Consider the following 25,685-nt stretch of genomic DNA (forward strand, 5'->3'; position numbering starts at 1 on the left):
AAGCATCATCTGACTTCTATATGCATTTATTGAAATGTATTTTAATTAACTCAAACTCTCAATTTAATTCCACTTTTATTATTGACTACCCAGAAAAGAAAGGTTTTTACCAAGCGTAATAAGCTTTTTTCCTTCCTTGTCCCTTGGTTTAAGATTTAGATTTACAATACAGACACACTTTTAATGCAAATATGATGTAATGGTTGTAATTTCCCCCCCCCCCCCCCCTTTTTTAATTGTATAAGAATGAACAGCAATCATCAAAAATTAAGAGAGAATTCTATTTGGCAAAATATATCCAAAACTTCATATATCTTGATATAGTTTATCTCAGAGGATGATCATAAGTAGATGGAAAATGTCCAACTTGAGAGCAAGGGATATATGAGATTTTATAAATATATATTAGGGAACATACTAGAAAATATTACAGAATACATAAAAATACCAAAAATAGATTGTTCTTTAAATATCAAATTAGAACACAGACCACATCTCAATCTTTATCTTTTTCTATACCTTCTTTTAAAAATAATCAGCTTGTGCTTTTTCTTTAATGTGAATACATTAACACTCAGAAAAAAAAATTGTATACACAACACAACTGTTAGTCAACAACTTTCAACTGAAGGAAAACAACCTGATAAACTGAAAAGAATTCTGTGTTATTTGCTTTCTGCACACTTTCTTAGTGAGCAATTTTTATTAAAAAAAATTCATCTTTAATGACTTTTTAGTACTTCCTTGGCTATTATTCTGCTTTTTGTTCATGCTTCAATTACAGTCCTGTACTAAGAGCTTTAACTTCAAGAATAAATGACTATTCAGAGCTCTCTATCTCTTTGAATTTAGAATTTCATGCTGTAAAGTGTATTACTATTTGAATAATTACAACATATCAATACGACAAATATTCCACTGAACATTTAGCTATTTCATAAATCTGTAGATTATGTGTGACTTTCCTACCAGGCAACAATGGCAGAAGGAAGTAGTCCAATCAGTCCAAGGATTCTCTTCCTAAAGAAAAGACAAATATGACTCATGTCATATCTGGAGCTAAATTACTTTTTTAAGCTGGAGAAATTCAAAATAAAACCTTCCGGATTTTTAAGTTTGTCATACTGCACATGTAGAAACATTCAGCTATATTTTAGAACGCACAACCACATATCATCATATATGGGAAAAGAAAAAAATACAATTAATATGAAAACAGAGAAATTAGTGACTCCACTCATTGGTGTTTCCAGGACAATCTATGTATTTCCACAACGCCAAAGTATAATTGTCAGATTTACCAAACCTCACTCATTAATGGCAGTTCATATTAACATCCATACAAACATACTCATATATATCCAAACATGACAATATTAAGTGTGACAACTGTGTAGCTTTTTAGAAGGGGATACATTCAGTCCTGGTACAAGCAAAGGAACAAGTTAACTGGACGCTTAAAATTACATTATGGCAAACTGTTTTTCAGTTTTCTGTTTTTCCTTTCCCAACAAAGAATCTAGAAGTCCACATGAAATACCTGCATATGCTATACAGTATATATGATGAAGTTTGGTACTGTCCTGAGGCACCACAGTTGTCTAATGCTAGTCTGCAAGAAAGGCAGCGGTGTTACTGCAACCCCTTAGAAACTTAACTCAGGCCAAGACACAGACACCACAGTGTGCTTACAATTCACAGCCTAGAGTCCTCTCTTAACTGTAGGATCTAATTACCGCTCTGTTAAAAAAATGGAGCAGGACTTGCTGTATTCTGTTAAATCACAGCCAAGATAACAGATGGAAGCCAGAAAACAAACACCTTCCATTTAGTAACCTATTGTTGCTGTGTATCTCCCTAAAACAAAAAAGATTCAAGTCAACATATGGCAGAAAAGTGATCCTACCCAGCAAGAGACAGAGCTATTGAAAACAAAGGCAACTGCTCCATTCCTGTTAAAATTGTGCCACTGAAGCAAAGAATTCTGTAGTCTGTAGGAATAGAAATGATATGTGAGATTTATCCCAAGGAACAAGGCATTCAGCAGGGAGTGACACATCCTCATCTCTAATTCATTCTCCCAAGATAATTTAAATTCATGCAGTCACTCTTTTAAGACAGATTACTTGGAGGGAGGAGATGGGTTTGAACACTCAAAACAGAGCCAAACTGAATCTTCCAGCTCTTATATCAGTAATCTAACAGATAGGTTGTTAAATAAAAGGCTATTCAATCTCCCCATCGTTCATGTTAAATGCAAGCAGCTACACCAAACCAAGATTCTCTGAATATGAATGCGTGGCCTGAGAATACTGACAAAATCAAGCCCTTGGACGCAAGCTGAGGATTGTAAATGGCTGAATGGGAAACAGGTGCTAAACCGCTCTAGCTGCTGCACACTCAAGAGATAAAAGTTAAAATCAAGAAAGATCCTTCTGATTTTAGGCATCTCCTGGGTTAGGCGGCAGCTGTGTGAGATTTCTCAGATTGCATTTTTGGACTTAGGCACCTGAATTCTCCCTAAATCCTGCTTTAGGTATTTAAGTCCTTTATCGGATCTAGCCAATAAACTCTCTCTCTCTCTTTACTCTACCTGGTTAAGTATTTTAGATCCTATTATGCTTTGCCTCCCTTTTTATTTTTAATGAGATCTTTACCTTTCTAACATGTAGTTAACTGTTTATCCTATGTGTGGTTAGTTTTTTTTAATACTCACTAGTGCATACATAATTAAATAATTCACTGAGGGCCTTATTTCAAAAGTACTGAGAACTCACAGCTCCAATTTTCCCAAAGGGAATTAAGATCCCTTGGAAAACCCCTACTGCAGTGCTGTACAAAAATGCCAGAGCTAGTGGTAGCAGTCTAACCCTGTTCAGCTCACCTTAACTAACTTTTGAGATCAAGCTGAAAATGCAGCTTTGTGGCCTCTCATACCCCCCAAAAAATGACTCAAAGCCAACTTCTGCCCAACACTGTATTGCACAAACAAAGGTTAGTGTTTGTTTTATTGCAGTGATGCTGAGAATTTTTCCATTTAAAAGTCTCCCTGCCAGAACTATCTCACTAAAGCCCCAAAAGCCTACTAAGCAACAAAGAACAAACTGAAACAAAACAAAATCAAGTTGGTTCTGAGCTTTCATTATTTCTTAGCTAGGGCTGAAGTGACTCAAACATCAGCAGCTAAGGTCTCCAAAAGCCATTCAAGAACTGGGCTTTTTTAATGTGGTTTGAAATTTCCTTTTTAATGGTTTTGGGTTTTTTTTTTTTTTTGTTTGGGTTTGTTTTTTGTTTGTTTTTTTTTTTTTAGAAGAAAACATGTTAATAGTAGAACAGTTAGCTCTTAGGAACATTATACCTTCTTGTTATTTATTTAGAGTATGACTCTTACTTGCCTAGTCTAATCTTTATCCAATACATTTTATTCTGTCTTTGCTACACATCTTGGCAAAATGTTAACAACAGCTGGATAGCTAGCTAGCTACCGTTAAAGAAGAGGGAAAACAGCCAGAAATCCATTACCACATTTTTCTTAGAATACAACTACTTTCTTTGGGTTAACTACTTTTTCTTGGGATATATGTCAAGACAGACTGGAAAAATGGGACTCAGCTCCAGATTTTCCATATGCAGGTATTAATTTTTAGGTCCACTGCCTGTCACTTCTTGTTCCCTTAGCCTGGGTTGGTTTTGCTTCATTTTGTTTATACTGCTGTTGATTTCTGAAGATCTTACATGAGAATAATTTGGTACAATTTACCTAAATCAGGGTCAAATACAACTTAAAACTGTTTTATCATCACCTCATGTTTAATTGGGTTGCACACACTACTTGTACAAGGAATTGCTTACAGAAACATCAAATCAACAGCTAAAAAAACATAAGAATGTACTTCTACCTCACTGTACTGAAGACATAGTACTTTGTAGGTACCTTCCTGAACAAGGACAACCAAGAAGTACATAAGCAGTTGTAAAATACTGTGCTATAGTAGGAAGAGAAAGGACAATCCCTCAAGTCCTTCTTAAAATGGCCCACATGAACTGCACAATGGCATGGTTTGGTTTTGTTTTACAGTATCTCTTGTCTGACCCTATAAGAGGAAAAAACCCCAAACCAAACAGATTTTTGTGCACGCTATTTTTAATGGAGTGGTGGTGGAGCTGTGCATATTATCTAAGCTAATAAAAAGTTGCGTATCTTCCCTGCCCCCTCCTTACATAACTACCACATTCTGATAGTAACACAGTGACAGATTACAAAGTTGTACTTTTTCTTGTTTAGGTAAATATGACAAAGGTGAAATAATACACAAAAAACAAAGCTTGAAGAATCAACTGTAGCTTAAAGATACAGGAATGACCACACTGGATAATACCAAGGTCCAACTATGCTGAGTATTTCCAATGGTGATAAAAATGAATGTCTACAGAATAAGGATGAGGTGAAAATACAGTCAGATTTCTCCCCAGATAGTCTCTCAGATTCCAGAGATCTGTCTGGGGGCTTCCTGATGCAAAAATGATTCTTTTTATGCAAAAGATTCTTTCCTGTGAACTTCCCTATATTCTTCTTGAACCCAGCTGTAGCATGCCAGGTTCCAAAATCACTCGATAGCCAGAGGACTCCCTCTATTCTTGCAGTATACTTCTGACATTTATTTAAGAACAAACTGGAAGTCTGTATCATTAATCTAATGAACTTCTAACAACTTTCTACAACCACACAGAACAAACTTAAGCAAAAATAAATCTTCTGTGTACCTGAACCTAGACAATTTTTTTTCTTTATGTACAAGAGCCCTGTTTCCAGGAGACAAGACAATAAAGGCAGCTGTGAATGCAGAGAACAGCATGTATCACAACCATCAGGAGACAGTGATGGGTTACAGTGACAGTAAGTATTACTAGCAGAATGAGCAAACTCTGAAGGACTAACTAAACAGATTTCTACAACTGGTACAAGCAACACAGTATGTCAGGCTCCCTACCCACCTAAACATCCATCCTACCCCAAACTCCCTTCAACTGTTTTTAATTGTTTTGAAGTGAAAGATGATGGGAAAAAACTCAACTCTTCAGCTCAAGACCCCAAGGCTGTCAAAGTCAAGAGTATTTTGTTCCTGTATATTGGGAATTATGAAAGATAGCTGACTGTAGCTGCCAATATTGCTTGAATCATCAGTATAAATGCTAAAATACATCTAGTCTTAGGAATCGTTGGAAGTGGCAATGGTGGAAACAGGTTTTCATTTCTAGTTGGTTTTAACTGTTCCTGCAGAGGACAACCTTATTATCCTAACTCTAGCTTTTTAAGGAAGTCTCACAAGCCCTTGAACTTTGTCCTGTTTAATTTTTCTTCTCCATTTCCATAGGCAATCTAATCTGAAATGCATAACAACTACTGTTCTCTTTCATGATGGTCCACAGTTCTCCTTTCAGAGTTTTACTATTGTCCAAATTGTCTGTTTATCTCCCTGATACTTTGTGCAGTCAACTCACACTTGACGTATCTAAAACAGAATCCATAACCTATTAAAACCATTCATAATAATTCAAAGCATTTCACTTCATCCCATCACCATTCAAGTTCACACCAAAGGTATCTCTCTTACTTTGATCTTTCCTTAGACTGTAATTTCCTACCTCACTCCATTTTTTAATGAATTACTCCGATAGACTATCTTTCCTATCCACATTTGAAATACACCCATGTTCTCCCTCATATTTCAATTACCATAACATCTTCGACTTTAAGAACTTGAAAGACACTGTAAAGGCAAAGGATGCAGTTTAGAGTGGCCGAGTTCAGACAAAACACCTGGATGTAAATCCAGATGTGTCTGGTTACTTCCAGTCACAGCAACTTTGCCTATAGCCTCTTAGCAACCTTAACTATCATCCTGCAGTTTGTTATACATGAAATACAGCTGAAGACAAATATAGCCATAAATTAATTTTTCTGATGTGTAAGCCTTGCCTGGAAGGTTTTAGAGGAACTGCTACATTTATCTGAGACTTCTGGATTTATGACAGCCTTCTATCTTAAAAAAAAAAAAAAAGCATCGTAGCAACTGCAAATACATAGCACTTATGCAACAGATGTTAAGCTTTCATTAGAGGCTGACATATGTCTGGAAACCCTAAACATTTTCCCATGAAAATGCACTGTGACTACTACTTTGTTCAGGTAAAACTGATCAGGTACTTCCTCAGAAGCACTCGACTCACTATTTTACACGTGGAAAACATGTTAGTGCACCAGCCGGCTGCTCGGGCACAGCGCACACAGCCGGTGCATGCAACGACGGCACCGCTCCCCCCCCACGGGCACGCTACACGAAGCGCTGGAAACGTTCAAGAAAAGCGGGGGAAATGCATAAAGCCAAAGGACAACAAGCTCTTTCTGAATCTTATAACTTTTATCATATCGGGTCCCGCACTAAAAAACTCGCGCAGAAGGGGCAGGGCCAGCCCCAGCAGCCGGAGGCGAGTGCGCGCACCAAGCCGCCTCACGGGCGGCCGAGGGGGGGGCTCCCTGCGGGGCCGCGGCCACCACAGAGCCCCGCCCACTCGGGGTGCTGGGGGACCCCCCAGAGACCCCTCTCCCCGCCCCAGCAGCTCCGTCCTTCCGCGCTCGGCTGCTCCCCCACGTCCCGCCCGCCACCCCGCCCCGGCAACGCCGCTAACGCCCGACCCCCGCGGCCGCCCTCACCAGAGCAGCCGCTCCTCAGAGCGGCGCCGCTCGCAGGAGCCAACCCGGGGCCCGCGGGCCTGTCCCTCTGCCCCGGCTAGCTACCCTCCTCCCCCGGCCCCGCTGAGGCGCTCCCTCCCCGCACCGCCGCGCCACGCTCTCGGCCAGCCGCGGGGCTAGAGACGCGGGGAGAGCAGCGCCCGGGGCTCGGCTGCCGGGGCAGCGGGCGGGCTGCTAGGGGCGCCGGGGGAGCGGCGCTCTGCCGGACCGGCCTCCCCCCGCGGGCCGGCCGGCCGGCCCGCCCGCCCACCCCACGTGACACGGCCCCACCCCCGGCCCCACCCCAGCACGGCGCGGCGCGCGCATGGCGCTCTGTTTTGTAACCTCCTTCCATCTTGAGCCCTCCCCCTTGCGCCCCGCCCCCTCGTGGCGTCGCCCGCCGCCAATGGCCGACCCGGCCGGCGGTCAGGTGACGTAGCGCTTTATGTAAGCCGGCGGGGTGAGGGCGCGCGGCGGAGCGGTTTGAAAGGGGGGCAGTGCTGGGCGCGCGCCGCCGTCTCCCGGCAGGGCGGGGGACCGTGGCCCCGGGTCGCGCGCGCAGAGGCGCGCACGTGACAGTCCGTCGTCGTCCCGTCCCCCCCCCCCCCCCCTCCCGCGAGGGTGCCTTGCTTCCTCCTCCTCCGCCCCGCGCCGTCAGTGCCTCAGCGTCGTGCGCGGAGCCGAGCCCGGCGGCCGGAGCCGGAGAGCCACACCCCCTTGCCGGAGCCGGGCAGCCGATGGCGTTCTCTCCTGTGGCCGTGAGCTCGGAGGCGTCGCCGGAGCCGGGCGGCAGCGGGAGCCCGGGCGAGGAGGCGGATGGGGAGCGGGAGCCGCTACCGCGGCTGGGCGAGAGGCCGGTGCCCGGGAACCGCCTGAAGGAAGTGGTGGGCGCGTCCTTGGCGTCGCTGTGTCTCGGCCCCCTCGCCGGACCTCAGCGCCTCGGGACCCTGGTGGATTGCCTGGTGCTGAACTACCGCCTGCGGCAGGGGCTGGGCCGGAGCCGGGACCGCGGGGCCGAGGGCGGGGGCGCGGCCGAGGGGCCGCTGCGCTGCTGCGGCTGCGGCAGGTTCCTGAGCGAGCCGGTCACCGTCCCGTGCGGGCACACCTACTGCCGCCGCTGTCTCCGGAGGGAGCTGCGGGCCCGCTGCCGCCGCTGCCGGGACTGGCTACTCCCGTCGGGGGGCACCAGCACGGCCGCTGCCCCGCTGCGGACCAGCGTCGTCCTCAACCAGCTGGCGGAGAAGTGGTTCCCGGGCGAGTGCGAGCGGGCGAGGACCGGGAGCCGGCTGGAGGAGCTGCTGGCCCAGGGCCGCTTCCGAGAGGCTCTGGGCGCCGCCGGCCAAGCTCTGCGAGCAGGTAAGGCTGGAGGGGGCAGGCTGTTCTCCACCGGTCCCCCGGGCCTGAGCCGCAGGCTCCCGCCTCGCTCTCCGCCCCTGCCCCGGCGGGACCGTAGCGAGCCGGCGGTGGGCGGGGGGGTGGCGGTGTGGCGGAGCCGGCGGGTGTGCGCTCCCCGCCGGCCCCTCGGCCCCGCTCCCTGCTCTGGGGCTGGCGGCGAGCGAAACCGACCGGTAAAGAACATCGAAAGTTTTTTTTTCGAGTTTGAGAGGCTTCAGGGAACTTCCCCCTAGTCTGGCGGAGCGGAGGGACCGGTTACGGGACGCGAAGCTGTTCGCACTTCGGCTGAGCCTCAAGCCCGGTCGTGGGGCGCGCCTCAGAGACACGGAGGGGCGCCAGCATCGGCTTCTTTCACGTTTTGCTTTATTTTTTTTTTTCCTTCCCCCGCGTACTTTCGTGGGACGTGCTCACGGGAGAGTTTGCGGCTTTGTTCGGGTTTGTATTTGATAACCGCTGTGCACGGACCAGAGAAATTCTGTTACTCTGTTTAACCTTGTTTCCTGAGAGAGAACTATTTTCAGTCTTAAGTGTCACCAAGACAATTCCCAGCAGGCCGGGCCCAGTTGCATAAGCAGGCAGGCACGGAGGGGGACAGGTTGTGTAATGGCAGTGACATCATAGGTGGGTGTGGTTGAAGTTTTATAATACAGTGTTGGGAGAGGGTGCAAAGATGGGAGGTAGAGGCAGGCTTTTAGGCTCGCCTGTATCGGTTGCCAGCGGTATGTCTGGTACCGGTACCATGGACACATGAGAGACGGTCAGTTTTTCAGTTTAGTCTTTGTAGAGAGAGAGCGAGTCAGATTTGCGTGACGGATACACCTAGATGGATCCAGTACCAGGTTCCTTTGTTGTTTTTTGTTCGACTGGATTTTGACACCTGTGGGTGACCTGTGGGGTTCTGTTTTCATTTGTGCCGTTTTATTTCTGTTCAGAAATTTAGGAATTAATATTTTTACAGATTTAAGTGTATTACGTATGTATAGTTGTCTGTAGCGGAGAAAATACCAAAAGCTTGCATAAGACTAATCCTTCCAATCTGTTCTGTGGAGATTCATTAGATCTAGTTCCAGAATAAACTGTTTTCAGTGTAGGTGGGATTAAATCTCAGATATATTTTATATGCCTTTTTACAATCTAATTTGAAGAGGTTCAGTTGTGGCCTTCAATTCTACGTTATTTGCCAAGGTGTTTCCAAAGTGCAGGATATGGCATAGATGTGACCTGAGAAAGTGGTGATTCTGTTTTGAACCTTGGAACTGTATGGAGCAGACCTTTCCTCTTTGTGTGTTCTGAAGTACAGCATTGACTCATACAGGTCACAAAAGAAATGGAGTCAAAAATCAGTGGCCTTCAGGATACAAACTGTCATCTATTATTCATCACATACTGATCACACAAACAGGGGATCTGTTTTGTGTTTCAAGATTGCTTTGAAAGAATAAAAGAGAAAATTAATTCTAGGGTCTAGTTAATCCTTATTTTATAGATTTGGCAATATGATTTAGGTATCTATGGGGAAAGAACTTGGATTCCTTGTTTTGTGAAGCTATAGCTTAAATTCTGGCTTTAGAACAGGTTTAAAATTTGAAAATAGTTACCAGCTGTGATGCTTATCTCAAATTTTATTATTCAAATTCAGTACATGCGCTGCAATTATGTGCTAGAAGCTCAGTTTAAGATCCGTTGTACAGCTATTTCCTGTGTCTCCAGTCCTACTGAAGAACTATCGATATTCCAAGTATTCTGGTAAAGTACTGAAGAACTTCATGAATCAGAATGCAGACATGTTAAATGTGAGTTTAGAGCTGTAGGCTCACAACTACAAATGGAAGGTGATTTCAGGCCAATAGAGAGCTAATTAATAGCTGCTGGTACACTTACTATCTTCCTACAGAACATGAATCTTGAAAACACTTAGAGATGAAAAACCATAGCATTAGAAATGTGTTCATGTTTAAAATCTTTCATGTTCTGTTTCAATGTTTCCTCATTGCTAGTTCATCTCTGATTCTTCTTAATGCAAATAGAAAAATAAAAAATTGTGATAAAAATAAATCTGATGTCCTAAGTAAGGCATTGGCACTAAACCTTTACTCAAATGGCATCTTTTTGTAACTTTCTTACATTTCTTGAAACATCTGAAAGAGAAGTATTTGCCATGGTACAAAAGTGACTTTTGAAAAATGTGGTTAGTGTATTTTCAAAAATATGGTTAGTATATTCCTTGCAGAAGTAGAAATGGAATAGGTTAGTTAAAGGAAGTCTGTTGGATTAAAATGTAAGTGCAGCTTGTCTTTAATCAAGTGTCCTGAAACACACAGCTAATAGGCTTGAGTTTGGTCTGAATCACAGACTCATTCCTGCTGGAGTGGACCTCAGGAGGTCTGTTGACCAATCAATCTCCTGTTCAAAGCAGAATAAACACTGAGGCCAGAGCAGTTTGCTTAAGGTTTTGTCCAGCTGGATGATAAAAACCTACAAGGATGAAAATTTCACAGCCTGTCTGGGCAACCTGCTCAAAGGTTCACTGTTCTCATAGTGAGAAATTGTCTTCTTATTTCAAGTCTGAACTACCCTTTTTTCAGTTTATAACCATTGTCTCTGGTCTTTCCCCCCATGCACTTCAGTAAAGAGTCTTCTAGGTAGCCTCTTCTTGGATTCTGGAAGGCTGTTGGGTTCTCCCAAGGGCTCTGGGAATTGTTTTCCACTAAACAAGCCCAGTTCTCTCAGCCTCTTCTTGTGGGTTGTGTGTTCCAACCCCTGATCATTGTGGTGACTCTGTAGTCATGTATTAATAAATACTGTGTCCTAAAGTTTTCTCTGCACAGTGGTTGTGATGTGCATGTCTTTTTATTTTGAAGAATTCTGTATATTGTTAAGAACCATATAAAAAGCATGCAGGATCAGATCAGAGGTGGTCCATTTATCAGTATGTTTATGACGACAGTAGTCAGGAGCATATGCTTTGGAATATAAAAAAAAGAACACATAATGAGTGGGTTTTTGTGTGTACACCTTTGTATACTTTCCTGTTAGTGTAATAACTGGTACACACAGTTCTGCACTGAAAGTACCTGGTGTCTTTTTTATTAAAATCATTTGTCTTTGGGTATGCTAGAAGTGAGTGATTTCAGTATTTACAATATATTGGATTACTGAAATTGAAAATTCAAGCACAGATTTCTGCTCTGTTTAGTCTTTGGTATAAGGATCTGAAATAGTTTTGCATCTTCCCTTTAGGTGGTAAATGTTAAAATATATGCTGAAATATTGCAAAATGATGTTTTCACAATTACAAAACAAAGAAATTATAGCTACAAAATTGAATGTATAGATGTAGATAGAATCATAGATCATTTAGGTTGGAAAAGACCTTTAAGATCAAGTCCAGCTGTTATCCTGGCACTGTCAAGTACACCACTAAACCACATCCCTAAGCACCACATCTACACATCTTTTTAAATACCACCAGGGATGGTGACTCAACCACATCCCTGGGCAGCCTGTTCCAATGCTTGATAGCCCTTCCAGTGGAGCACTTTTTCCTAATATCCAATCTAAACCTCCCCTGGTGCAACTTGAGGCCATTTCCTCTTGTCCTGTTGCTTGTTATTTGGGAGAAGAGACTTACACTGACCTTGATCTAACCTCCTTACAGGGAGCTGTAGAGAGCAGTGTCTCCCCTCAGTCTCCTTTTCTCCAGACTAAACACCCCCTGGTTCTCTCAGCCGCTCCTCATAGGACTTGTGCTCCAGACCCTTCACCAGCTCCGTTCCCCTTCTCTGGACACGCTCCAGCACCTCAGTGTCTGTCTTGTCATAAGGGCCCCAAAACCGAACACAGTGTTCGAGGTGCGGCCTCACCAGTGCTGCTGAGCACAGGGGGACGATCACTGCCCTTGTCCTGCTGGCCACACCATTTCTGGTACAAGCCAGGATGCTGTTGGCCTTTTTGGCCACCTGGGCACACGGCTAGCTCATGTTCAGCTGGTTTTTGACCAACATCCCCAGGTCCTTTTCCTCCAGGCAGCTTTCCAGCTGCTCTTCCCCAAGCCTGTGGTGTTGTGTGGGGTTGTTGTGACCCAAGTGTAGAACCTGGCACTTCTCCTTGTTGGACCTCACAAAATTGGCCTCATCTCATTGATCCAGCCTACGCTTGAGCAGATCAATGCTCTGCCCAACGTGGTGTTGTCTTCAAGTTTACTGAGTGTGCACTAGTTCTCTTCATCCAGATCATTGATACAGATATTAAACAGAACTGGCCCCAGTACTGAGCCCTGGGGAACACCACTTGTGACCTGCCACCTTTGGTCTTGCAAATATTGAGACCCAATTTTTTACATGCATTAATCATTAATTGGCAGCATTTGTGTGTGTTCAGCAACAGAATTGGGGTCCCAATTAAACTCCTTGGTTTAGCCTTTTGTTTTGTACCGGTTCAGTTGGAATTATGCTTTTCTGTTTGAAAAAGAAATGGACAAAATGTCTACCTGCTGTAGATTTGAACTTACATTTTTATATTCAAACTACCCTTCACCCTCCCCCAGGAAAGAAGTCTGAGAGTTCCTCTGGTCATGTTATATGCTTGAAAGTCTAAAAAAGATGAGCTCCCTCTGTGTGCAAATAGGTAGCTTATCAGAGTACAAAGACCTGCACTTACTGCTGCCTTTCAAGAAGAGAATTTGGTTTGGTACTAACTCTGCTGGGCAACAAAGACTCAAATACAATAGAGAAAATGGTCTGAAGAGTGTGATCTGAGCTCCTGCCTTACTAGGCTACAGGATCACAAAACACAAAGCCACAGGAAAGCAGGCTTCAGAGTTGTTCTGCTTGTATAACTAGTATTTAAGTCAGACAAAGACAGTTTCCCAAACTTCTGTTCATGCAAACATTTTATTATATCTAAAATAAAATAAAAACCAAACGAACCAGGTTTGGGAATATTTGTATTTGAAGGGAAATAGTCAACTCGAAAGACAACTCATATCAGAAAGACACTTCGGTTTCAACTGTGAAATCTTCCCTGAGGTTTGATTTTCTTAACCCTCTCTTTTTCCTTAAGTTTTTTTCACATGTAGCATTGTGGATCTAAATATAAAGCAATATGTTGGAATACATGGGAATATTGACCAGTTTGGCTTTTAAATGTAAAACAAGCTCATGTTGGAAAACATGAAAATTTAAACTAGACATTTAGAATAGGCCAAGATAGAATATTGATTTGAAATTATCCCCTTGAAGAAAACCTTGTTGAAATATACTTAAAGAACAATTTAATTTTAGTATCATTTACAGTAGACCGATGTTTGACTTATCTCATTCAATGAAAAACAAGGATGTTTTTCTTTTAAAAAAAAACAAGAACAAAGCAGCGTGCTGGCATTTTTTCCAAACAATAACTACAGTAAGTTGTGTTATGAAAACTGTAGTTTTAGTGGCATGGAGATGAGTGTGCTTCCCATTTAGAGGTTGCTTTACTAAAAGTGCAAAATGCTGTATGGACATGAGAATTTGTCTTTACTGAACACATACTAATGTTTTCCCATTGCAGAAGTTCCACTAGTACGACTCCTTACAACAGGGCTGCCAGCTGGTATTAAAGGCTTTCTGGTACTGGCTATCACTTTTCAGACCACAGGGTGATAAAGCCTAATTCTGGTACTTAACCAGATGGATGCCATTGTGAAAGTGGCATGTGTGTCTCCAGCCATAGTTGGAAGAGGTTGGGCATTATAAAAACAAATGACAGCCTAAAGAAAAACTGAAATGTTTGAAAGCAAACTTTGTAATATTTAGACTTTTTAATATGTGCACTGAATTCCCAGATTTCTGTGGGTTTGAATGAGTGTAATATAAAGCTAGTCTACTTAGTCCTCATTTTTTGTTGTGCAGTAGTACTGAGCAATACTTTATTCTGTTGACCTCAGTGATAGATCCTTTAAAATATATTTTATTGTTGCTGCAATACATTAGAGGGTCCAAAATTTGATCTTTGGCTTGAAAGACATGAGCCTGGAATTACTGCCACTTTTAATAACTGGGGGGCAGGGGAGAATGTACTCCAGTAATTTTGAAAGTATTGTACAAGAAAGTGTGTTTATGAAATATCACTATGAAAGCATATCTAATTAAAAATTACATATTTCTGAATTGTTAAAAATGTTACTTTGTCTTCAGATTCCAGTGACTTGATGCTAAGAATTTACCGTGCTGAGTCATATGTTGGCCTCCAAGAATATAAAACAGCCATAGAAGATCTAAATTTTGTTATTTCTAAAATGCCAAATTGGCCAGAGGTGAGTTGATATGAACTCTTCATTTTTCAAAATCTGTGTTTATCTATAAAATTAATGAACTCTAAATTATACTTGCATCAAGTTAAGAACCTAGGTCAGCTACCTTAAACATCATCTTGTAACACATGCAAAATGCTGAATGGTATCTTAAAATAGTTACTTATAGTTACAGGTTACTGATGAGTACAGCAGGTTGGAGTTGATTGACAAACATACTTAGAGTTGGGATAGTTTATGGTAATGTAACCTGTGACAGCTGGGGTTTGTTTTGTTTATTTCTTATTTTTTGTTGAGAGGGACACTGCTATTCTTTTGCTGAAAAGCTCAAAGAAACCCAGTGGGAACTGAGCTTTGCAAATAGCGCAGGCAGCTGGGGAGTCACTGGCTTTCAGAATTGTAAGGCACTGCATAACTGTAAGAGACTGCAGCACTGTCTAAATTCTGAGCACAGCAGGAGCAGCAAGGTCTTGCCACACAAGGGGAGGTAACTGCTGCTGTTTTGGTATCTCCTGTGTTCAGCAGTTCCACAGCTACTGCATATTCAGGGAGCATCCTGCTTTATGCTTTTCAGCATTGGTAGTACTGTCTACTTTTTTTCTGTATGCTTGGAAAGAAACCTTACTTAACTGAGCTTGGTAGGAGGATTAGCATACTTTCCTTCTTCAGAATACATCTTAATGAAACTGCCCAAATCCATCAAAGATGATGCATACCCTTATCTGACAGCCTTGTTTAACAGATCCTGCTGTTAATACTGGCAGTTGTTCTGTAGAAACTGCGCTCTGGGTTTTTTTTTTTTTGTTTGTTTGTTCTTAATTTCAGTTTCTGGCTCATTATCCAAAATCTCATCTACAACTAGGTATTATTGTTTTATCTAACTTTTGTTAGAAAACTTTTTTTGTCTAACTTGGACTTATGTTAGTGCAAATACAACTTTTTAAAACTGACATAAATTGAGTAAGGGACTTCTTAGTTCCAACGTAATATAATTATAGGTAGATTCAGGAAAATTTAGTAGTCTTTTTTTTCCCCTCTCTTTCCCCACCCCCCCCCACCCCCACCCCCCCTTTCAGGAAAAACAGTGCACAGATTATTTTTTTTTTCCTAGCTGTTGTCCAGTATTCAAGAATAAAATATAGTTGGAGGAAGGATTTCCAGAAGTTTATTGTTTTGTTTTAAAAATATAGATTAAGATGTATATAAGGGATACATGGTCGTGTGGATTGTTTTCTTTCTAGCTATCCTTCTCCTGCAGGCTGGAACCGTAAGGCTTTTAATGAAACAGAGGGCAAAAAAGGTGTCTGGTAAGCCGTTGTATGAGGTTAAGTAATAATTTGCATTTCCTGTCACTCTTCTTCCCCTCCAAAGGTTCACAGAAGAGGGAAATTAAGGCTTTTTGTGTATTCAGCGCTAAGCATGTAAGGCAAAGCAAGTTAACCGGAAGGAGACTAACACCAGACTGCCCCATGACTCTTTTCAAACACTGTAGGGAATGTATGTTAGACAAGGCATGTAGGTCATCCACACTGTGCACAGCTGAAGTTTGTTGAGGAGCTACATTCTTCTTGTCATGGAGGGTTCTAATTCTGTTGTAGTGCCTGCAAGATGAATACTGCAGTTCTGTGTACTTGATAGAAATGTCTTCATGGTATCTGTTTTTCAGGTCTACTTCCGGAAAGGAAAAGTGCTGCAAGACTCTGGCTTTGTAGGTGATGCCTTACAACTGTTTCTACAGTGCTTAGCCCTTGATGAGGACTTTCTTCCAGCCAAGCTAGAAGTAGAAAGGGTAATTTTGTTTTTGAAACTGGATTACTCTCTCTGATGTGATTCTTTTATAAAACTCCCATTATGGTAGGCTTTAAGCATGTAAAAATCTTCAATACATGCAGAGAAGGTTCAGGTGGCAGATTATTTATTTTCAAGGTATATCATACTATGTTGAAGAGATAGCCCTAATGTACATGTTTTAAGCACATGTTTATAAGTACATAGGCTTTTGAAGTTATTAAATGAAAATCTAGAAAACTGGAAAGCAGGCAGCAAGTTGTACTCTTCTGTGCCCAGAGCGCAACAGTTTTTCTTTGATAATAAAAATTACATTGAAAAATTTTGTTGATGCATGATATTGAATTGATAATGTCTATCTGAAGAGCTCACTCATTTGTAGTAAAGATTTCTGGATAAATTTATTTTTAGTAATACAGCTATGTAAACTTGTTTTCAATCGTTCTTTCTCAGTTACTGCTTAAATAAAGCTCTGGTTTTGAGGATAACTCCATATAGATTAAATTCTTATTTTTGGTATGTAGTTTTATAATGGAGCTATGTCTATATCTTTTTTCATTATTATGAACATTTAGCTGTTTGTTTTCTAGACATTGTGTGATGTGCTGTCACCAGAGAAGTTAGGAGAGAGTCTGAAGGAATCTGCTTGGAATTCACCGCATACTCGAAACAAACCTTTTATACTTAGTTCTGAGGTGACCGAGTCTTACTGTAACTTACAGCTTTGTCCTGAGCAGGTAAAAAAACCTATAGGATAAGTTTCCTCCTTGCCCGATATGCAAACATCAGGTGTTCTGATATCCTTATTTGTCATACTTTCCAGCCTAAATGCTGACTTTCTGTAATTAGCTAAATTGGAAGAAAAGAATTGTGATTTGGAAGTAATGTATTTTCATTTGGAGAGTTAGACTCCTCATTCCAGTGAACTACTTATTAGAAGGTGCTGAGATTTTATTTTAGTGACTTCAAAATAAAGAGAAATACAAGTTTTGTTCTCTTTGAAGCAGGTGAAGACTTGTAATTTGTTAACGCTAAGCAAATTTGAGTACTGTCTTTACTTATTAAATTTCTTTAGTTAACTAATGAACTAACTATGGGTGTCAGTTTGACTTGTATATCTTTGCATGTTCACATCTTGCATACTTAGATTTGTGTTACTCTAACTACACTTTCGTTCATCTTACCATTACAGAGTTTAGAAGGATCAGATGTACTGGAGCCTGTTAGTGGAAGCTTAAATCGCACACAGTCTGCCCATGCTCTTAACTCAACAAAAGACCTTGCCAAGGAAGATGGCTTAAAGAGAGTGTCTTCTGAACCCCTTCTCTCTGGACAAGAAAAAGGTGCTTTGTTGAAAAGAAAGCTTTCCTTTTCAGAACAGGATACAGTTGTGTGTGAAGATGGAAGAAACAAACACAAAAAGCAAGGAGGTAAACAGTCACTTACATTGAAATGTAAAGTGTTTACTGACTTGCGCCTTTTTTTGAAGGACTATTTTGTCTTATGTTTCCTTAGAAAGTACAAAAAGGGACATGACACTGGTTTTTGGAACAATTCCAGGGGATCTGATTGATGTATCAGATTTTGAGTGCTCTCTATGTATGAGGTAAGATTTTTCTCCTTGATTAGTATTTCCATTATAGATGTTTGGCCCCATACCTGCTACACATATAAACTCAGGTACATATAGGTTGTGATGAGTTCTGGTATGAGTCAATACTTTTCAGCCTTCCTCTATCCCTGCTTATTTAAATGTGTCACTTGCTATAGTGGAATATAATACAGCATTATTTTAATCAGCTTGCTTTTTAAATTAAGCTTGGCATTGCTAACCAGTAACTTTAAAAGGACAGGATCTTTTGTGGTTAAATGTTACAGGTTTTCTTCAGTCAATAGAACTATTAAACTTTTTATTTTGGGAAGGGTAATGCTTAGAAGCATTGCTTGTGAACCGCATACTTGTCTAGGACATGTAGATACTTCAGCATGTTAGTCTACTTAAATGTAGCTGATGTATTTGAAAGCTCTTACTGTCTTGGTTTTCAGAATAAATACCTTAAAACATATTATGTATACTAAACTGTCCACAGTTCTGTTACTAGTGGATGATGCTTCTATTAAAACAACTTAGCTCCTCAAAGAATCACTTAATTTTGGGTATTCTGAATCTCTGTGTAGTGCAACCAAAATCTTTATACGTTGAGATAAATGTTTAGGTATTTAGAGTGTTGAAGTATGTCCAGATTCATCAGAAAACGAAAACTGTGTAGTGTTGAATTGAAACGAACTGCAGTATAGGATTAAAAGTAAAATAAGGAGATATGGGATTAATTTTTCTCTTCTTTGTTATAGTATAACTAGTCTTAAAAATTAAAGAGGTTGATCGCTGACTTTTTAGCAAAACACACTTGCCATGGCATCTAACTTCTAATAACTTTGTTTCAGGCTATTCTTTGAGCCAGTGACAACCCCTTGTGGACATACGTTTTGCAAAGGTTGCTTGGAACGGTGTTTAGATCATGCTCCTCAGTGTCCACTCTGTAAGGAGAGTTTGAAAGAGGTACTGTTTCTCAGTAGAGTTCACAAATACAAATACTGTTATCATTTTAAAGGCTGTTTCACTTAAACCCTGCAACTTGGATTCACTTGTGTTGTGGATCGCTGCTAGAAAGGAAAAACCTGAGACAAACTTTGTCAATACAAGTTGGTTAGGCTTGCCTCAGGGTCTTAGAGGTTTTATGTTTCTGTGACCATCTACTTTATTGATGTAATTAAATCCTAAGTCTTTTTAAACTTTGGTTTTCGTATTTGTATGGCTGTATAACCTAGGAAATCAATTCTGTCTCTGGTAAGCATAGAAGTACAAACTAAGTTAGACACTTGAATTGTCAGACACTAAGAATTAAAGTAGAGAATCTAATTTTCAAATATTACAGTAATGTGAGCTGTTAAGTAATGAAACATAAGAACTTCAGAGCTGTAGGTTTCATATGTTCAATTCATGACACATTTCATATGTTATGGTTTTAAATAAAAGCTGCATTTTCTCAAGCCTCTTGTTAATATATATGAAAAAAAAAAACCTAATATATTTTTTTCAATTGCCTAACAGTACCTTGCAAGCAGAAAATATAGCATCACAGAACTGCTGGAGGAATTAATAATGAAGTATCTGTCTGATGAATTGTGTGAGAGAAAAAGAATTCATGCTGAAGAAACTGCTGAACACTCAAAGTAAGCTTGCTGTCTTTTATCTAGAAAACTTGAGAGGTCTATGTATGTATGGAAGCAGTATGGAAATCCTTTTTAGAAGTGTTTTATTGTTTTGGTGATTATTAATAATGGCATATTATAGATGCAAGAAGGAGTATAAAGTCATGTTAATTTGGGGTCTTAGGTATTTCAGAAAATTAACTTTTTTTAGCTACTGTGGAAATAAAAAAATCACAGTTTGATAGCAGCAATGTGAGGCTCTTAAGTCCTCTACAGAATACATTTGCCCTTCTGTTTCTCTTTCTGCATGCACTGTCGTGAAGCTTCAATTTTCACTTCACTGCTGTGAATGGAATTGTCCTCTTGAGTTGGCTGCAGAGTCTGGGATACTTGAATTTCTTTCAAAGCAGTTCAGGATAGATGTTAATTGTATAATGATAGATAGGTGTGATGAAAAGAAATCATTTGGATTTTGTTGTAATCTTGATGTTTACCTCTAGTAGACTTCCTTCCGATATATAAAGCATTGTGTATTGTAGACATGAATATTGGAAAACTATTTAAACCAGTAGCTCATGCAACTTATGTAACCGAATCCATACATTAGAATTATGTTTTATAGTCTGAAAGGTGTTAAAATTAAATAACTGGTAATGTTTTAATGCTAACTTGTTTGTATCAATTATCAACTGTACATACTTGATAAGATATCATGAAAAAAATATGGTATTTTTCAATTAGGTGTGCTGAGGCATATTGCAAGGTAGAAATTACACCCTGGGTTGCATCTTGTGATCTGGAGTCCCTCACTCAAAATAATCTAAGTGGTGACATGGCTACTATGTAGTTACTAGTTACTGCTACATCTTTTTAGTTCCAGGAAAACTGTGGTTCTGAGGGCATAATGGCTTGTATAGCTCAAACTAAAACAAAAAGGAAAAATGTAACTAACACCCCTGTCCTCAAAACAAAGGCCTTCATTCGCTGACTAGATACTACGAACTAGATAACTATGAGGCTTACTGTCCAGGATGTATTCAAACTAGTACATAGGTATTCAGTCACTGTTAGTATGTTTTTGTTATTTATGAAAGTTATTGCAATGTGCTTATTATTAAACTTTGAAAAGAGTGCACCACTGAAATACAGCAAACATACTGAAAAAAATTATTGTCTTGGCATAACTCAGTGCTTAGATATTTAAGTCACGTATTGCTTTTGATGTTCTCTTGAAGCTTGACCAAGAATGTTCCGATGTTTGTTTGCACTATGGCATATCCTACTGTGCCTTGCCCTCTACATGTGTTTGAGCCAAGATACCGACTAATGATTCGCAGAAGTATGGAAACTGGAACTAAACAGTTTGGGATGTGTATAAGTGATGCTCAAAACAGGTAGGTTTACATCCTAATTCTAAGCATGTCATCTCTTATGTCTTTTTTTTTTTTTTTTTTTTTTTTTTAATCTAAGAAGTGTTTTTTCAGAGCTATATAATTGCATTACTGACAAGGTCTTTTTTCTAGTTTTGCAGATTATGGTTGCATGCTGCAAATTAGGAACGTTCATTTTCTACCTGATGGACGGTCTGTTGTTGATACAGTTGGTGGAAAGAGATTTAGAGTTTTACGGAGAGGGATGAAAGATGGTTATTGCACTGCAGACATTGAATATTTGGAAGATGTTAAGGTATCCAGAATTCTGTCTAAATACTTACTAGTGTTAACGCCTGCAGATTTTTGCTTTGTTTGTTCTTGAGAGCTCTGTTTCAAATTTTTAGGTCCCTGGACCAGTGGAAGATTCAGTGCCAGCACGCAAAAGAAATGGAAGCTAGCTTAATTTTTTTATTATTATAAAGCAACAAAGAAATCCTATGGGTTTTGTTTGAACAATAGTTTGAAACTAACTTTTAAAAATATCACAGGACTTCTTTACTATTCAGTCATTAGCAATCAAGGTTTAGGAGAATGCAAGAAATATATTTAAATATAGTTGAATGTTTCTCAATTTTAGTTTAAACACCTTAATTGTTTCTTTATCTCTAATGATATTTTCATTCCTCCTATAGGTTGCTGATGCAGAAGAACTAAAGAAACTGAGAGAACTTCACAATTTTGTTTACAATCAGGCCTGCAGTTGGTTCCAAAACTTAAGAAACAAATTTCGCACTCAAATTCTTCAGCATTTTGGGCCAATGCCTGACAGGGAGGAAAATATACAGGTGAGACATCATTTAGTATCAACTATTAGGTGCTTATTTTTCAAAATAAACCCTCTGTTAACGACTACTAAACATTAAAAGAAAAAAACTAGCTTTTTTCCCCAGCTTCGTAGGCAGTAAGTCTTGTATCTTGTTTTCTGTTATAATGAGCCACAAAAGGCAATTCTGTCACTGTTCAGCAGTTTTGCAGGGAAGGATGATATGCTGCTGTGGAGATAAAACTACTAAACTGAGAACACTTTAAGTTCCAGTAGCATTTTGAACTGTTGGTTTATGTAAAGATGTTAGAATTCAAATGGAAAAAACCCTGTATTTTCTTCCCTGTGATACGTGCAGGCAGTAATCTTCAGCAAAGAGGTAATCACAACACTTTCCTCCTTTCTGAGTTAGTGCCATAAACTGCTGCAGCTGGTAGGATTTGATGAATGTTTCTTAAGAAACTAGCTGCAGCAATCTATTTTAATGATTATTGTAAACAACTAATGAAGGTTGATGAGATCCTGAGAGAATGGAGGCTGGAGAAAAGTAGCATTTAAAGATACGTAAGATTTGGATTTCAAAGTGGAATTATATATTAAGTGGGGTCTTGAAAGAGCCTGACCCTCACCCGTCTGCTAGATACTTTTATGAGACTATATAAACCAATCAGGGGGGACTGTAGATGCTGTGGAGGCCAGTGCATGAATTCAGAAGTGATTTTAGAACAATTGAATAAAAAAAAAAAGGACTTAAAACAACGTACTAGGAAAGATGAGTAAGTGTGCAAAACCAGGGTAACTAGCAGGTCAGCAACACTGTGAGTATGTACCTGAGATTTATGATGGAAGACAAATGTGTCAACAGTGCGTTACAGATGCAGGGGGAGAGAAAGTCATCCTTCAGCGTACCACTACCAGTAATATTTTTGCAAGTCATTTGAGGTAATTAATCTTCTCTGCAGTGATAGGACCTCTGCTGAGGAGTGTTATGTCTAGTTCTGGGCTTAACATCTAAGGCTTAATGTAAAGAATTGAATAAAATACAGGAAAAAGCTCCATAGTATGTTTTATCAACCTAGAAGAAACTAGTTCAGTAGTCATGCTCTGTCTAGGAAGTAATGAGAAGGGAGTGGAATTGGGAGGTGATGGAGGAGCCCTTCAAATGTAACAAGACAATTGTAATGAAAACATTAGGCTTCGAGAATACTCAAGCCTTAAGAACAGCATGACAAATAATGGATTCGGTTTTTATCAGGGAGGTTTGTTATTAGGTGATTGTCCTATACTTAGCAATCTTTTCTCAAGGAAGCTATGAGCTTCCTTTGTTGTCTTAAAAATAATTGCTTTATCAAGCTTAGTTTAAGTATACTTTGACTTCTCAGCTGGGGAGGGATCAGAAGAGATCCCTTCAGAACCCATCTGATCTCACGGATGTGGAATTCTCTAGTTAGTATCAAACTTTAAACTAGTCTGTGTCATTGACCACTTTGTCTTTTAATGTCTTCATGTTAGTCAACTATACTGCATTGGTTATGGGTAACCAACTTATCTTTTGTTTTTAGGCAATGCCCAATGGTCCTGCTTGGTGTTGGTGGCTTCTAGCTGTTCTCCCAGTAGACCCCAGATATCAGCTGTCAGTTCTCTCCATGATGTCTTTAAAAGACCGTCTGATAAAAATCCAACATATACTCACATATTTTTCTAGAGACCAGTCCAAGTGACTAACCACCTGGGTCTTCCTGAAAAGTTACTCTGTTCTGGTTGTAGTAGCAGCTGGAATTTTTGCTGCCTTTGCACATCTAGCACTGGTTTGAGAAGTGTAGTGGAACTGCTTTTTCTCTCTCCTCCCCACCCTCCTGACTTCCTGAACCATGTGGTTCTTTGAATGCACATTTTCTTCAACTATGAGAGAAGACCACTGACGATTGCACAAAGTCAATCCAGCTAGATATGTTTTTCACGTTATCTACATTACAATTTGCACTATGTAGAAGAGAACCTTTTTGAGACTTGATAATTTTAGCCACTGACTTTTTAAAGCTGTGGGAAGTATAGGACTTAGGCTGACAGTCCAAGTTTACAACATTGAGGAGGTATTAAAGGTTTTGCAAATGTTTGCCTCGTACAACTGTTCTTTTGCTGTTTGCACAAATATTTGAAAAGTAGTATTGAATGTCACTGTTGAACATTACTACTCTTGTTGAATTATCTTGACCGTGAACATGGCACAGAATTTTAAGTTATCTTGTAAATATATGCATCACGAAACAGTTGACAATATGAACTGTATGCTGAAGTGAGAGCCAATTTTAAGGAACAAATGCAAAAAAAAAAAGGTACTTCTGTCTAAAAATACTTAAACTGTGAATATGGTTTACAAACCTAGGCCTGTACATGTTAAAGAGGAAACTGAAAACTAAATGCTAGTACCGGTTAAATTTCTACGGGGCTTTTCAGGCTGGCTGTTCTTCCAGAGCACACACTTAGTTTATAGAGCTTAGAAGAAGAAATCTTAGAGAGTGTGTGTGTGTGTGTTTGGGGATTGTGTATCCAGGATTTAAAAGCTTAAAGTTTTATTTGAACTTTTTAAGTTGGTGCAAATGTGAGTTCTATGCCTTATTCATATCAATAGTAGAGCACACTGCAGTGGCGAGGTTAGCATCATGCTGCCAATAGGTACTTTTTGTAATTAAAGGTTTGCATATTTGTGAATATGTCTGATACTGGCTTTCTTGTATGTAAATCATTTGTAAAATATTTCTTAAATCTTGCTTTTGCTAATATATTTAATTTTCAATAAAAGCTAAACGTTTGTAATATTTTTAACTTTATCAGAAACTAAAGATCACTTTTGTTTTCCATGTGCTTCTATTCTGGATTCTCAAGTAAATCCAGAAGCTGCTGTTTAACCTACATCAAGGTGGCCAGCACTTTGTGACATAATTGGTATTGGACATAATCAGGCTCATTTATTGGCCAGATGAGGTTTTTGCTGGTGTTCTGCTTTTGTATCTACTTTGTTTAAATTAAGGTAGTTTCAGGTATGAAGTCTGCATTTCACAAAACTTAAATTGCAGGAAACTGTGCTTGCAGAACTGTTAGGTATTTCACAGGCTTGCTAATCAGATGCTTTCGCAAGAAAATTTCATTACAAAGAAACAGCAACAGCAAAAAAAGCAAAGTTACTGTGATTAACACATGTTGCATCTAGACTGATTGTAAGTACTACTCTTCAGTAATTATTCCGCAAATGTGATCATTGTAGGTGCTGTTGGGAATGCTATGAAATTGAGAATGGGGAGGAAAGATTTTTAAGAGGATTTTCGGGTTGGAATTCTTTGAAATGGTTGTTTTGTGGACCAGATTTTGTCACTTTGCTCTGCCCCATTCTAACTGCACAGGCTTGCCTGAATGTTGGCACAGACCTGTCAGTAAGTACCTTGGAGAGATACCGTGCTGTACTTTACACAGGGGTTTGAATTTGGGGAGCACTCACTTATTCTTTTGATTCCTCCCACCGCCCCATGCCACACAGCAAGAGGGTTCTTTAGCTATCAAACAATAAAACAGCAACAGGCTAAGGACCAAGTTTGATCAACTTATTATTATAATAAAGTTGACAATGTAATTAAGCCTGAGTGGAATGTGAGCAATCTAGGCATGAGTGAAAGGGAAAGGGGGAAAGCTCGCTTGCTATGTAGGCAAGGTACAACTGTTAATGATAATTCTTACCTGATGATGAGCAACAGTCAAGAACATTGTCAACCTCTCCTGTTCTCTGTTATGATGTAAGGATGACTCCTTCACCAGGCAGCACCCCTGGACCAGCCAGCAAGAGCTACCCCAAGTTAGTGTGGGGACACCTTGTTTACGGGGTTGCACCTTCCCTGTTTGATCACATGACTGACAAGTTGACATAGACATGTTCTTCACGTGTAAGAACAAAACTAGATGTGTCTCAAAAGACTGGTGGTCTGTAAATAGCTATACAATAAATTGGATGTGTGTGTATATTAATATAAGAAAGTTGTAAACCTCAACATGAGGGATTGAAGTCACTGTACAGAG

The 25,685-nt window shown here is 40.2% G+C and overlaps 2 protein-coding genes across 3 annotated transcripts in view; one reads left to right on the forward strand and one right to left on the reverse strand.

Moving 5' to 3' along the window:
- TRMT9B (tRNA methyltransferase 9B (putative)) overlaps positions 1-6,952 on the reverse strand; it is a 121,386-nt gene extending 114,434 nt beyond the window's left edge. For both annotated transcript variants that reach the window (XM_037382448.1, XM_037382439.1), the window contains exons 1-2: positions 6,716-6,952; positions 970-1,020 (exon numbers count right to left, since the gene is read on the reverse strand). The gene's annotated coding sequence lies outside the window, so the exon portion shown is untranslated. The remainder of the gene's footprint in view (positions 1-969; positions 1,021-6,715) is intronic.
- Positions 6,953-7,218: 266 nt separating this feature from the next.
- On the forward strand, positions 7,219-24,329 carry LONRF1 (LON peptidase N-terminal domain and ring finger 1). The gene is made up of 12 exons (XM_037382469.1): positions 7,219-8,089; positions 14,305-14,423; positions 16,087-16,209; positions 16,799-16,945; positions 17,401-17,638; positions 17,724-17,814; positions 18,654-18,768; positions 19,321-19,442; positions 20,657-20,815; positions 20,945-21,107; positions 21,487-21,639; positions 23,180-24,329. Exons 1-12 carry the CDS (start codon positions 7,471-7,473, stop codon positions 23,336-23,338), a joined length of 2,208 nt encoding a protein of 735 aa, XP_037238366.1. The 5' UTR covers positions 7,219-7,470; the 3' UTR covers positions 23,339-24,329.
- Positions 24,330-25,685: the final 1,356 nt, after the last annotated feature.

The sequence above is a fragment of the Falco rusticolus genome, chromosome 1 (assembly GCF_015220075.1).
Source record: "Falco rusticolus isolate bFalRus1 chromosome 1, bFalRus1.pri, whole genome shotgun sequence".
Taxonomy (NCBI): Eukaryota; Metazoa; Chordata; class Aves; order Falconiformes; family Falconidae; genus Falco; species Falco rusticolus.